Here is a 15,383-nt window from a genome sequence, read left to right as displayed (position 1 = left end):
TTGCCTGACTTCCGGGTCAGACCTCGGGGGCCGCCAAAGGCAGCGCGGCCCTGGAGGTGTGGAGGCGGGACTTCCGGGTCGCACTTGGCAGCGGCCCGGCAACGTTTTCAGAGCACTCCGGGCTGCGGCGGTGATTCCACGGGCAAATGCGGCGTGGGCAGCCGCTTAAATTAAGGAATCAACAATAACTCGAGGTGGGTACTCGAGGGGTTCAGCACTAGAGAAAATGCCGGGTGGGCACCGGCTGGCAAGCAGAAAGCGCCCCGAGGCGCTAACAGGACATCAAGCGCTCTCAGCGCTAGGGGGGCAAAATACAGCGCTACCCAGCGCTGCCAGGAAAACACAGCGCTCTCAAGCGCCACAAGTGAAATCAAGTGCTCCCAGCGCTAGGCCATGAAAGTAAAGCGCTCCCAGCGCTACCGGCCAAATAAGTAAAGCAAAAGTCCTTTCAAGGGGCAGGGGGCAAGGCTGGGCCCAGAGCCAGCACACTGGGTCTCCAGGCAGGGAGACACCCCAAGTGGCGGTCCTCTGGCCCAGCAGCAGCAACAGCAGCCCCCTCAGGATCCTGGAACAAGAACAATTTCTGTGGGGACACAGCCCCATTTTTATACACCACATTTCTTTGTCTAAGGGTGCAGGGTGGGGAGAAACCAGTTGCAGCTGGCTCTTGAGTACTCTCTTTATCTCAATCACCCTCTCTATTCACTGGCAGGGCTTGGGTCATCAGTCGCACCACAGGGGGCGGAGCCAGCATTGTCTGGGGAAAACCCAGCCTCATTCAGGACACAGGTACACTCATCCCCAGCCATCAGCATGCTAATCTCCCACTCACCACCGGGCAGACCCATCCAGCCTTCCTGGAGCCAGGCTCACCAGCCTGCTCCAGCCAATCACCGCCAGGCATATTTTACACTAATATGCCAACTCCTGGAAATGGCATTTCTGCACATGACACACTCATGCAACACACACCATTGCGAAGCATTCACTCTCACGAGTTCGCACATATCAGATTCGAACCTGTACACCCCACGCATCAGGCACTACCAGGGACACATACATTCCCCATGCATTCCTATAAGAAGGGCAGGCCTATCTCATCACATGCACTCAGAGTGCGCACGCACTTTCCACTGGGACACAGTGAAAGTGCGCAGAACCCAAAAATCACCATCACCAGGTCACCATTACAAGCAAAAAGTCTAGGGGTGAACCTGCCATAAGGGCCAAGTCCAACACAACCCCCTTCCAGCCAAAACGCAGGGTAGAACAATCACCACCGTGATGGACTTCCCTGCTTGGGGCGAAAGAACACGGACGCGGGCCCGCAACTGCAGGGACACCCTCCTGTTCTACGCCACGGTGAACCCATGGGATTCCTTCTAAAACCACTATCTGGAACAACTGGGCTACCCCACTGGTACTCCCAAGCTGTCCGCGGCCAGGACCAGGCCCTGGGCCACCCAGGTGCCACCGGTCCTTGCCTATTCACAGAGTGGGGGATAGTAACCCCTGGTACATAGTAGCCATTCTCCACTCTTCCTGTCTGCAAGACAGGACTAGACTGCCACTGGTTCTCCAGCCTAGGGCCTACAACCTCAGGCGGACCAGGAGTCTCAGGGAAGGCTCTCCTCCCCCTACCTCTTCTTCTAGGGTTCCTCCTCCTCCTGCGAGGGGTACCCTTACAACGCCATTCCAACCCAGGGTTTAACCCCTCAGGCTGCACCAGGGTCAGAGGTGGGCTTTCCCACCCTCTGCACCCCCTTCCAGAAGTCTGCCCTCTCCCAACTGGAGAAGTTCCGCTGGAAGAAGAACCGGTCAGGACACTAGTTACAGTCATCCTACCCTTCAGGTCAGGCTGACCCTGAACCTGGCCTCCCAACCTCCGGTCTAAAACCTTTGGCGGAATATTTGCCTGGCACTCCAGGACTTCTGGGGACTCACACACCATCCCCCTGAGGCTGACACATGACCCATGTATCGTGTGACTGTCTGCCTGGCGCAGATCTCCTGTCTCCTGTCCACCTGACAGTGCGCAGAGACCCCCCAGCACAGAAGTGGCGCCACCCGGGTCCTCCCAAGAAGATCTAGCCCAACTGGCTAGTCTCTGGTCCACTGGTGCATCCACTGGGAAACTCATCCCCCAATCACTCCTCACTTCGGACTCCTGTGCACTCCCTCCTGGAGTAGCACTGCCGGACACTGGAACCACTGGAGCTCTAGTTACAGATGCTCCAGGTTCCCTAGACACTAGGAGATCCTCCTCAAGTGTACTAACAGGACAGCCTAGGTCCCTAACCTGGTGTTCCCTCAAGAAACCACCCAGGTTTTGAGATAGGGCTTCGGGCCTCTGGGGACTCTCAGCCTCCCACTGACTCCTGCTCCACTGAGCCAGGTAGTCAGCCCCTCCACCCCTCTCACTATACTGGGACCTAGCTGGGCTACACTGAGCCTCTTCCACCACGCTGGGCTGGAAGATACCTATACCACTACTGTTGGACTCACTCACTAGGGACTCTAAAGAACCTCTTGCACTCTCCCAGTGGTCTGCTTCCTCTGCAAGCTCGTATGGTTCAGACAATCCACACCCTACCAGGTGTAGGCGCAATCCTGGATAAACAACACTGAGCAATTGCTCTCTGAGAAACATATCAAACAATATGTCCCAATCACATTTCGTGGGCTCCCGTACCCAATCACACAGGGCTCCACAACAGTCATCCACAAAATCTTCCCAAGACTGATGAGACGGTTTCCTAAGGTTCCTAAACCTCAACCTATTCTCCTCCTCTGGGGAAACAGGAACCATACTCGGGGAACTGGGATTTCCTACACTGAAATCTATATAGCTGCCACCACTGGACTCAACCCTCCCCGGGGAATCCAGACAATCAACACTGCGCGCAGGGGATAGTCTACCCTCCAGAGCTACTTTGCCTCTGGTGGAGGCCCTCTCAGCCTCCTCTATCCTTTCCTGCGCTAAGACCCTCTCAGTCTCTAGCTGTTGCTTCTTAACCTCCAGCTGCGCCATAGCCTGGGCATGCTCTAACCTGAGCTTCTCTAAGGCCAGCTGGTGTTCCCTTTCTCTCCTCCTATCTTCCAGCTCCTCTGGGGACAGGGAAAGGGATGAGGCGCTGCTTCCTACGCTGGACCCAGCAAGGGACTCCCTATCTATGGGGTCCTCACTATCTGCTGGCGTCCCTGTGCTATCATTTTCTTCCTCCTCTTCTGAATCTTCAGGGCTCCCCACAGACCCACTACCCTCCTGGTGTGAGGCCCGGGCCCTTTCCTCACTGCGCTCAAGATCCCTTTGTTCCTTACACCATCGGACCAGGTAGCTCCTAAGTTCGTACTTAGTATCTGACCCATCCACCCCTATGTCTCTCTCTCTGCAGAACCCTTCCAACTCCTGCGTATTGTACCAAACTAGATCACTGAGATCAAAGACAAGCTCCATCTTGGCAGGACGTTCTAGAGACAAGATCATACAGGGAACCTAAGGGTCTGAGCTTAAACAGGAGTACACAATTCACAAAGGTTCAGCAAGTTCCCTCTCCCAGAGAACTCACACTCACTTACCTAGTGCCACACACCATTCATTCACACACAACCCCCCCTCGGTCTGGTAAGGCAGTTTCTACCACCCCTGATTCCTCAACCTGACCACACGTGACACAGGTACCAACTCTGGGCGCGGGGCAGGGGAACAAATGTACTGGACACAATTGCACAATGATACCTTCAGGAGCAGAAAATAATGGAACTTCAAAAACAATAATCCCCTAAAATGTGGTCATCTAAAATGCAGAGTTTTGTAGTGTGGCCTGTCGCTACTGTGGTACAACGCAAACACAAATCCTCATCCTCACCGCTGCGTCCAAAAAGCGCTCCCAGGTGCTGGGAGCACAAGCACAGCGCTCCCAGATGCCCTCTGCAGGGCAGAGTTCCAGCAAAGTCCTTCAGGGCAGGCAGGGGGCAAGGCTGGGCCCAGAGCCAGCACACTGGGTCTCCAGGCAGGGAGACAGTCCAAGTGGCGGTCCTCTGGCCCAGCAGCAGCAGCAGCCCCCTCAGGATCCTGGAAGAGAACAATTTCTGTGGGGACACAGCCCCATTTTTATACACCAAATCCTTTGTTCTGGCACAGGGTGGGGGCAGACCCAGTCGCAGCTGGTCCTTGAGTACCCTTGATGGCCCAACCACCCCTTCCTTTCACTGGCAGGGCTAGGGTCATCAGTCGCACCACAGGGGGCGGAGCCAGCATTGTCTGGGGAAAACCCAGCCTCGTTCAGGACACAGGTACACTCATCCCCAGCCATCAGCATGCTAATCTCCCACTCACCACTGGGCAGACCCATCCAGCCTTCCTGGAGCCAGGCTCACCAGCCTGCTCCAGCCAATCACACGCCAGACACATTTTACTCTAATATGCCAACTCCTGGAAATGGCATTTCTGCACATGACACACTCATGCAACACACGCCATTGTGAAGCATTCACTCTCACGAGTTTGCACATATCAGATTCGAACCTGTACACCCCACGCATCAGGAACTACCAGGGACACATACATTCCCCATGCATTCCTATAAGAAGGGCAGGCCTATCTCATCACATGCACTCAGAGTGCGCACGCACTTTCCACTGGGACACAGTGAAAGTGCGCAGAACCCAAAAATCACCATCACCAGGTCACCATTACAAGCAAAAAGTCTAGGGGTGAACCTGCCATAAGGGCCAAGTCCAACAGGAGAAATAAGTGCCAGTCTCCAAAAATGAATGCCATTGGGCCCACTGGCAACCACCAGCTCAAATTAAACACTGAGCACCCTAATACAAATGCTGGTCTTAAGGGTATGCAGAGTGTACAACTATGCAGATGGCAGTCAGCTCCTCCTTTGCCTATATAACAACTTGGCAATGCTACAGGAGAATATGCGGTGTGACCTCGAATGCGATACAACGCATTTCATTACAACGCGGTCGTCACAACAGCCGTTTGTTGCATCGCATACCATTACAACGACTTGCTGTAGGGGGCGTTGCAGATGGCACTCAGCTCCTCCTTTGCCTATATAACAACTTGGCAATGCTACAGGAGAATATGCGGTGTGACCTCGAATGCGATACAACGCATTCCATTACAACGCGGTCGTCACAACAGCCATTTGTTACATTGCATACCATTACAACGACTTGCTGTAGGGGGCGTATAATGTTGGTAAAGTATAATTTACTATTCCATCTCCAGTCTGTGCAACAGTAGGCAAGGTGCTGGATTTTAAATCCAACACCTTCTGCCCCCTACAGCAACTCGTTGTAACGATTACATTGAAATGGAATGTGTTGCATTGCATTCAATGTAAACAATATCTCCCCTACAGGAACCCTCAAACATCCTAATGTACATCTGGGATTGGATGGAGAACAACCAACTCAAACGAAATCCAGAAAAAACAGAGACTGTGATACTGAACAACGTGATAGATCTCTGAGATAGCAGCTGTTGGCCCTCTGAGATGGGAAATCTGCCCCTACCAAAGCCATCAGCAAATAACCTCGGGGTAATGCTTGATGGTGGGCTCACCCTGTCAACCCAGACTGGAGCGGTGGTCTCAAAATGTATTTTCTTCTTGAAAATAGTCAGGAAATGTACTTATCTTCTTTCTACTGAGGCCTTGAAAACAGTAATTATGGCTTCTATCCTTTCAAGGCTACAATGCTCCAGCTCAGTTTATACTGCTCTACCAAAACATTTTGTTTTCATGCTCCAAGTAGTACTAAATGAAGCTGCAGGCCTCCTCTATAGATTCCCAAGTGACATGCGGCACCCTTATTAAAAAAGCTGCATTGGCTTCCCATTAAGGAAAGAATACAATTTAAGATCTACTGTATCACCTTCGAAGCAATTGAAGAACTGGTCCCTTAGTTTATATCAAACAAGATTAGAAAATACACTCGCATTCACCTCTTTATGATCCTCAAAGGCCAATTGTTTAGAGACTCCTAGATTTTGGGAAAAATTAATGGACGGCCAGAGTTTTTCGGCCCAGGCACCAACCCTTTGGAATTCTCTTCCTGATCACCTCCTTTTAGCAACTGCAATTAAAGCTTTCAGGAAAATGTTAAAACATGGTCGTCCCAACAGGCTTCGGGTGTTAGGCCTGCCTTTTTAATTCTACCTTGATAATTCCTCAGTTACTTAGCACCAAGAAACCTTTCTGCGAACACGTGCTTTATCGATTATTCTCATTTACTAGGCCTGAGCATGAAAATCCTTCTGAAGATGGCCTGGTCTGTCCTTCCACTGCTGAATGACTTGCCTCTGTTGAAGGCCCCAGAGTAAGAGCTATGAATATATTGCTGATGAATCCTCTACTCACCAAAGATCAGAAGAGAGCTGCATCATGGATGTACATCGACCACTGCTGCCCTTAGGTGAGTGGTGAAACTGCTTGGCAAGCACACTCTCTTCTTGCACCCTTTTGTATTGCTTTTGTAGTCCTAATCCTAACTTTTAGGGGCAGTGTCCAGCACCTGATTGGCCACTGCACCAGCTGTACTGAAATGGGCCTGAGGAGGACCTGAGATGTCCCAGTGTGTGCCCTTTGCTTGTGAACATACAGGTAAACATATGCTTTTGTGTAAGTTCACTACTTTGATGGTATTCACAAACTACGAGTTTAATTTTACTAATAGTAAGTTTATGAGTGTGGAGAACCTCAATGTTGGGGCGGAGAACTCATTAAAAAAAAAGAGGGCCTATCTTTTTAGGTTTGGAGTTCTCCGCCCTGACTAGTGAGTCCCCGCAGTTGTAAAATTAGTATTAGTAGAGTTAAACTGGTTGTTTGTGAATACTAAATAAAGAGTCAATTTACACAAAAGGTACATTTACCTTTGTGATTTAGGCTCTTGGTGTATGCACTTTGCTTCTGAGCCTACAAACCCTTTGTTTCAGTGGGTAACCCCGCAGTCTGGCCCCCTTCATCAATGGGGTTGGTCGCCCCTCAGAATGCAACTGATGACCCACGGTATGGAGCTGGTGAACCAGAAACCCAGATCACAAAATGCCTCCATTCTAAGAGTGAGCCAGCTCCTAACGCTAAACCAGGAGATAAGTGGATTTTCCCCGGCTCTATTTTAAACCACAATTTGTGTGTCTGTTACCAGGTGACCACATTTGTGAGAGGATTGGGAGTCTGCCTCTAGAGCGAGGTGTTGTGGTGAGCACTATATCTTTGCTGTTTGTTGAATCATCCAACTGTTTTTACAGTACCTCATTGCGTTATATGTGTTCCTTTCTTCCAGTGTGCATGGTCATTTAGTAAATGTAAACAACGTAGACTACATAGAACCAGGTGACGTTATTTACCTCTATATTATCATTTTTATGTACATTTGCGTGTGTGATTGATTATTAGTGTGTGACCTTTGTTTTTATTTTTGTTATATTTTGATATAATTGTTGTGTGCTTACAGAGCACAATTCTGGCCGAATGTTCACATCTTCATTGTAATTGTGATATCTTTCTTGAGCTGTATCCTAACACAGCCTTATACCTCCTTCTTTCAGCTAAGACTTCACAGCTCATCCACAGCTACCCGGAGAGACAAGGATGCATGAAGACCATCTTCCATAGCAGACCAAGTACTCAGTGTCCTGATCAGTGGATAGCAGCAGCAGGTTCACTTTCGTTATCACTTGAAAAAAGGTCCGACACAGAAAAAAATTGATACCTATGAACAGTTATCTACAAGAGGCACAGACTCAATTTGACGCAGGGACACAGAGCTTAATGTGAGCCAATGGGTTCAGGTGGAGCCCACCGGCACTGATTTTGGGGACTAGCATTTATTTTTCCTCAAAAGATATTGATCCAAAGAAAGAGAGAGAAAAACACAAAAGAAGGAAAGAAGAAGGAAGAAAAAGAGAGAAACATTGCAGCAATGAGAGGCAGCAGGGATGAAAAAGAACCTGCGAAAGAAAGATAAAGGGGCAAAGAGGGTCAGTCGCTGGAAGAAAGAGGCATGAGGTGGAATCAAGACTATGCAGCCTTGATATTTGTAACACAGACCTTTGGTAACGCCACACGACTCTGAATAAAACTTTGGACCTGGGCCCTTTTCCTTTTTCCAAAGTAGGCACTGGACGGAAGTGTTTCCCATGTCTTAAGTTTTGCATTTCTGAAAGAATAATGCATTCGGGATTTTGATGGCAGATATTGCTCATGTTAGTTTTCATGGACATCAATTCACCAGAATATCATCATTGTTGTGACATCATACACACCTTGACCTATAATGACGTTACAGTGTTGACCTCTTGTCCTGTCACTAGCCGCCAATACCCTCCTATTTGCTACTGACAAGGTAGGAGATGGCAAGCCCTATTTATTATCTGTTCCCGGTGTTGCCTTCACGACCAAGTAAGCTAACAAGGGGCGTGCCAATGGGCTAGCCATGGGCAGTAGTCACTATCCTTGTCAATCTGTAATTGATGTCCATGATAATGTTTCTTTAACAAACTTTATGGCATATATCACATCCTGCATGCATTGCAGTTCTCTCATTATAGGAACCAGAAACAAAACCATGGTTAGCCAACTCTTCATACATTTACTCCAGCCACTACCCTGCCTATGATATTACATATCTGTCATTCTGAGTTGTCATGTTGGCTGTTTACAGGTCAGAAATAGTACCAAAATGCTCTTACATGTTTCTGGGGTTTTCCAAATCTTGACACTTCATACTTAAATTAGAATCAATTGTCTCGCAGTAATGAGCGTCACCAAGAACACTGTCACTTGAGAATTGTACCCATTGGTTTTTATTACAATAAATTAATAAATACATATATTTGAATATATTATATTCGTTTCACAAATAATATAAAGTTGTTTTACAAACATTACTCCTTCACAAAATTCCTCCTTCCTCATTCTTTTTTAACAAGTGCATTTAATAAATATTTCTCAGTGCATTAAATAAATATTTCTCAACATATATTTATAATAAATTAATTTAAATACAAAAATACAAATGCTGCTGAAATGCTAATGACCATATTCAAACAGAACAGCATCAAAAACTCTAGCACATAAATTAAGAATCACTTTCTTCTTAAATATGCCCTTCTAGAGGTAAACCCCAAACTCTCCCATTGAGAGGAAAGTGGGGGCGCTGTCCGCATCCAGGCAGAACAGGGTATTTGAGTCTCTGGCGTTTTTTCCCTTTTCACAGAATATCTTCACGTGGACACTTCTTTTCTTGATGTCCCTTTGACCACTGGCCAGCAGGGTCTCGAAAGGGTCTCCCATGTACCAGCCAATCCTAGTGGGACCCCTATGGGTCAGGATTTCCGCCTCCTCCCTGTATGCACGTAAACAGAGAGTCCGCCTGAACACGCGCCTTCAAGGAACCACATAGAGCTTTCCAGAGACGTAAACACGCAGACCTACAGTAATTAATTTAAACTTAGCTTTCAATTGAAGCATGAATAAATAACATTTCAAGTGTCAGAGTTACTAGGCGCTGTAAAGAGCTGGCTTCTTTCTGAAGATGGGTTCCTGGAGGCAGAGAAGAATTCTTGAGCCTCCCTCTTTATTGGCGGCTTTACGAGTCTTCTTTTCTGGAACTGCAAAAAATGAAAGGGTGATTGCGTTAAAATGTGTGTACATACAACAGAAGCTCACCACAATATTTCAAACAAACCCCTCTCAAAAAAGATTTGTTTACATTTGTGTGAAAGAATTACTTCTGGCCAGTTGACTGGGAGCACCAGAGCAGCATTCAGCCTATGTAGGTGCATAGATTCGATAGACACCTTGCTAAAGAGGCAAAGCACTGAGGTAGAAATTCGCACGGTTGAGCTGTCACTGTTACTTTGACAGAATGGAGCTGATTTACCACAAATGTAGCGCAATTTCATTAGCGCGGCAAAAAACAAACGTTTTCAAAATGTTACACTGCTGGTCAGAATTTCAGCGGGCATTGCAAATTACTTCAGAAACAATAATTTAGAGCAATGAAAGAAAAATGAATGGGTCGTAAATTGGTCGCAGCACAAGATCATAATAGGCAGTCATTCAATTACGTCGAGCTGTGCTCAGTTTTAATGTAAACACAGAGCTCGCACACAAACACAGGCTGGCAGGACCAAAAAAGATGGAGGGCGAGAAACCGGATTGAAAAGATGCTAGGGGGTGTGGCCCTCCTCGATTTTGAGAAAAGCAACTGGAAATCAGATTTTGAACGAATGGCTTTATTACTTTCAACATATTTGTAAGACTAAACCATGCTGAGATCAGGGGCGCAGCCATCAGTCGTGCAGCAGCAGGTGCAGTGACACCTGCTCCCAGAGGTGTGAGGGGCCAAGTGAACCCGAGTTATGGACGTTTATTTTACAATAATACAAGGTGATGGGAGCCCACTTTCCTTGCTTGCTCTGTGGCCCTATTAACCCTACTTACGCCAGTGGCTGGAAAGTTTGACTAAGGGCATGCAGAGGTCAACCCAGCCACAGTTGTGTGTCAATTACGTGAAGATGGCTCAAAGTTCATATACTTCCGGTTCAAAATCTATGCTCCATTACAGTCACTAGTGGCTACAAGTGGCAAACTACAAAGGATGGATGATATAGGGGGTGCAGAACGACCCAGGAGATATTTTGTAAAACGCTCGTTCATGAAACTGGGTCTTTGCTTTCTATAATTTTGGCACAACTTGGTGAGACGCCTAGTTCTTGCTCACCTCAAACTTCACTGTAATGAGTGATTTTGTATGTTTCCCTGCCATATAGCCCTCATGGCCTGTAAGGGAAAATCATGGCCTGTAGGCCGGTACAAAATGGCTTCAGAGTTTAGGATTGCTGAAACATCCAGATCTAGGGACTCCATTTTCCTCTTCTAGGTCACCACTGGCGTCTGACACAACTGGAGGGGCACCACACTGCCTTTTAGTGACAATGTAATTAGTGGAGAACCTCACTGCCCTCTAAATGACTACGGTACCACTCGAGACACTTACGGCCCTCTAGATGACTAGGTAGTCACTACCTCTTGGAGTACGTCACGAGAGACCCTTCCTACCCTAAGGTTGACTGACTAGTCCCTGGAGACACTCTGTCCTCTGGCTGACTAGACAGTAGATAACTCTGAAGCCTCAGTAACCTCTTGATGACCAGGGACTCCATGGAGACCTCTGTTCTCTGGTGGACCAGGAGGTCGATGGAAAACATTCTGACTCTGGAAGACTAGAACGCATTAAACGTTCAACATGCAATTCATGAAAATAGAAAAAGTATTCTATCTTACCTTTTCAGCATCATCTTGATGATCTTCTCCACCCACTTAGCCGAAGGATCCAGACACACGACCTGCCCAGACTTCAGAGTGGCACTGCACGGAAGAAAGGAGAGGAAACGCATTAGAGGTCTTGTGTCACGGCCCTTGTACAACTTCACTTATTTAATTATCGCCCACAAGAGTGATATCCCTACTGAATATAAAGTACTGACCTCTATTATATAGAGCAGATTACATTTAATTATGATATAATTAAATTGACAGGCTCGGTGGTTTCTGCTCAGTAAATGCTCATCAGTGACCCACTTTACCAATTTGTATTTACACATCCATAATTTATACATAAATCGCAAGGGCCTAAATGTGTGACACGCATAACCCATGACTTCAGATGCACATGTTTTCGAAAAATAGACACTATGGTCAGAATGCTGTTTAATTTTAATTTCTCAGAAGTGTTATTGGATATTCTTAGGGAAGAGACCATGGATCAGGCAAACTTGATTGGATTTTATTTTTGTGGTTTGTGAGAGGGTTGAATTCAGAAAAAATATCACAAAACTCTAAAGGAAAACTCTGTATTTTGACTTGGATACGAGCCAAAGGCTAAATCGCTTACCGCCCCCATTAGGTGAATTCCAAGAAAGCAAGACAACTTGCCTTTTAACAAACTACTTTTATCTGTTGAATTTAGCTAATCAAGTGCCTGGAGCGCGTATCGTTAGCATCCATCCCTTCTCAAGACCTGGGGCTTCTTTGTGTTACATATTGTGGTCAAGACTCAGATCGAGGCCCAGTCTGCACTTCCATTGCCGGTCCTCTGTCTCCTTAAAAGCTTATATCATGGATAAGCAAAACGGAATGCAGCTGCAGCTCCAGATACCGACCTCCCTCCCCATCACACATGCAAACCAGGCACACAATGCATGCCTTGTGCATGGCAGAGGAAACATTATTTAATTATTAGGCAGGTGTTTTGTCTTTCTCTTAATCTTTTTAAATCCCTACTCTCATTTTCCTTCAACACTGCTTCACACTTTGCTAAAGCATTGCAGCTCTGGTGACCAGGCGTGTGTTAATTTAACCCTGTTAATGACCTCTGGACTTCAGGTTCGGCCTTGTCTTGTTGCAAGAGGTGCCTTTGCTACTCAGTGGAATGTTACAACACTAAAAGTATTAACAATCCCGCAATAAACTTTAACTGCGTGCACAAATGAGGCACTGTACAAATGACTGTATAAACAGCGATTTTCGTGTGTTTCCGGTACTACAAAAACCAGGGGCAGACTTTGCTCTGAGCTGTCCCAGGATAGTCACTTCTGACAGCCTGCTTCGGCGCAGGTGACTAGTAGAGTAGACATAGTGTACAACTACTATCCTTCCAGGTAGGAGGCATTGTAAGCAGTGCACGTGGGCAACGAGGGAAGGGCTCGAGGTGACAGCAGGTGGCCGGATTTGAAGTTCAGTGACAATGCTCCAACTTCTGGGGGAAATGCTAAAACTGGGTTCGAGTCCAGACCACCTGTGCACTTTCCTTATGGCTGGTGCAGTAGAGGAAACTGCAGGGCCTCACGGTACACCCGGATTTACTTATGTCTAACCCACCCCCAAAAAACAGAGGACGAACCGTCTATTTCGCAGATGCTTGGGCAGAGAAAATGAATGTATTTAATGGGCAGAATGGCATTAGTGAGAGAAAAACACCCCTGCAGAAGAGCACTTTCACATAGCGCTATTTATCTTATTTACACAAGAGCAAAAGCATTGTCTCAGGTACTCACATGATTTCTAGATTCTTGCAGTGAGCCCCGCTCTGGATGAGCTCCACGTTCTGAATGTGCTTGGGGTGGATGAAATTAGACTCCGTCTTTATGCACTGGCAGCGCAGCTCCGTTCCCATTCTTGCCAATGACATGCCTAGAAGAAAATGGCGGGATTCCATGAGTCAACATAAAACGCGATCCAGAAAGCGCACATCAGATTGAGGCTTCTAGGTCTGTACTACAAACTACAAGTCCCAGCATGCTTACTTCGAATGGGTGAAGCTCGCCCTCGTGATATGGAGCATGCTGACAAATATGCACTTTATTGTATATCTTTAAAAATTGCAAGACTGTCCGCTCCTCTCATGGGTGCGACCAAAACGAGATTAATTTGATAAAATTCACTTTTTAAAAAAAAATTATATAATCTAAATACCCTTTGAAATAAATGTCGCTATACTTTAAAAAAACTCGTTTTACATGAAAGGCAATATAAAACATAAAATATCAAAATAATATAACTGTGCGCTGCACTACCTGATTTCTTATCATTTACCATAAATATTCAGAAAGCTTCCTAAAAGGTTTGAAAAATGTATTTCAGGAAAAAATATATATGTTTCGGGCCTCACCTTCAGTCACGGATGCAGAGAGCAGACAAATGGCCACAGCAGCGAGCACGCACTTTCCTTCCATTGCAGTGGTTATGCGAGTGTTTCTTCTTGGCTGCTAAGAGTTTCTTTTCTCAGCCTTCCTAAAGTAAGCTTTTAGGCCGCCAAGGAGTTCTGTTCTCTCAGCTCCCAGAGTGGCCCCTTTATACAGCAGGCAGCAGGGCGCGCCGCCAAGGACCGGTGCTGACTGGAATTACGCAACAGGAATTTCCAGGCTTTCCTTGCAGTAGCAGACCCGTGTCACTCATCCGGCTCACGCGATTCAAAGGCTGCGCATCCTGTCTCGAAGGCACAAAGCCAGGGGCTACTTCTTCCCCAAATACTTAAAAAAAGAATTTAAAAAAATGGACACGTGCTTCTTAAGAAAAAATCCTATCTAATTTACTATGTTTGTTTATTTAATCTAAATACCCATTATAAATTGCGATGCCTTGATTATCTACCGCCGTTTGTTTTAAATGAAGAAAGCAAGGTAGTCGTAGAAGGGGAAACCCCGCCATGAGTCAGCCATTGAAAAACCCTCATTGCTCTAAGTCTAAGCTGAGGAAGCAGGTCACCGCGAGGCATGAGCAGACCTCCAGCAAGGGGGCCACGCGCGGGTCGCCTCAGCACGTTTTTTTGCTATTTTATCTCACTTGCAAAAAGAGCATGACATGTCTGTTGAATCCTTAGAGGCATATTTAGCAGCTCCTAGCCCCGGCGGAGCATCACTTTTTGTAGCGCTCTGGCGGGGCAAATCACAAAATCATATCTGTGAGGCCAGGCACAGCCACTATGCGTGGCTTTGAATGGCCCCATAGATATGGAGTATGGTAAGGGAGTACAACAGCCGCTGCCGGTAGTGGGAGTGGGCGGTCAATGCATCGCATTTGGTGATGCAGTGCGCGCAACGAAATTCGTTTTATTTATTTATATGTTTACTTACCTGCTAAGGTCCGGAATTCATACATTACTACCCCCCACACTGCCCCTCCCCCTCCTCACGTCACCGCCCGGCCGGTACTCCCACTACTGGCCGCCGCTGGAGTACAAATGACTGAGTTGCCTTACTCTGCACTCGGGATGCGTTCCTCAGGCGTTGATGTGGATTTTCCCACGCCACACCCATGAATTCTGATTCTTATCCAGATTTACGAGAGCATGTAAACCTGGGGAATTGCCAAAACCTACGCCTCTTGAGGTGAGGCGTTATGAGGACAAATAACTTTATTTCTCCTCGTTTCTTCCTCTATCACATAGTAAGAGGAAAATGCTGCTTCGGATTGTTTCTGTGGAGGAAGGTGTCCCTTGAGGCACAAAGCAATCCATCAGGCAATATAGGCACCTTTGCACCGCTAGCGGGAGGCTGACAAAACTGTGCTAGCGCAGGGTGAAATGACAGGCATGCGCTGTATTTCATAAATACACTGCATTCCTGCCCTTTCACTTTGGCTCAGGGCAGCGCAGCAAGGTGACTTCGACCATAACCTCATGATACTGTAGCTGGTGGCTTAGTGGACTAATGCGTCCATTGCAGGGGCCTGTGTTTGACCTGATGGTTACAGCCTCAAATCCCTGTGGGTCCTCTCAGTCTTTCATCCTTCTGAGGTCGATAAAATGAGTACAGTTGGGTAACAATAAATAGCTGTTTTTCAGCACCGAGATAC

The 15,383-nt window shown here is 47.1% G+C and overlaps 1 protein-coding gene across 1 annotated transcript; it reads right to left on the bottom strand.

Annotated features, from left to right (window-relative positions):
• Positions 1-8,268: 8,268 nt before the first annotated feature.
• LOC147727450 (interleukin-8-like) lies at positions 8,269-13,907 on the bottom strand. Its single transcript, XM_086961522.1, has 4 exons — positions 13,699-13,907; positions 13,085-13,220; positions 11,313-11,396; positions 8,269-9,634 (listed from the first exon to the last, which is right to left on the bottom strand). The coding sequence occupies exons 1-4, from the start codon at positions 13,760-13,762 to the stop codon at positions 9,613-9,615; spliced, it is 306 nt and encodes a 101-aa protein (XP_086817648.1). The 5' UTR covers positions 13,763-13,907; the 3' UTR covers positions 8,269-9,612.
• Positions 13,908-15,383: the final 1,476 nt, after the last annotated feature.

This window comes from Lissotriton vulgaris, chromosome 3_1, assembly GCF_964263255.1.
Source record: "Lissotriton vulgaris chromosome 3_1, aLisVul1.2, whole genome shotgun sequence".
Lineage (NCBI taxonomy): Eukaryota > Metazoa > Chordata > Amphibia > Caudata > Salamandridae > Lissotriton > Lissotriton vulgaris.
The sequence above is the reverse complement of the archived record's forward strand: the minus strand, read 5'-3'. Positions and strand labels throughout refer to the sequence as shown.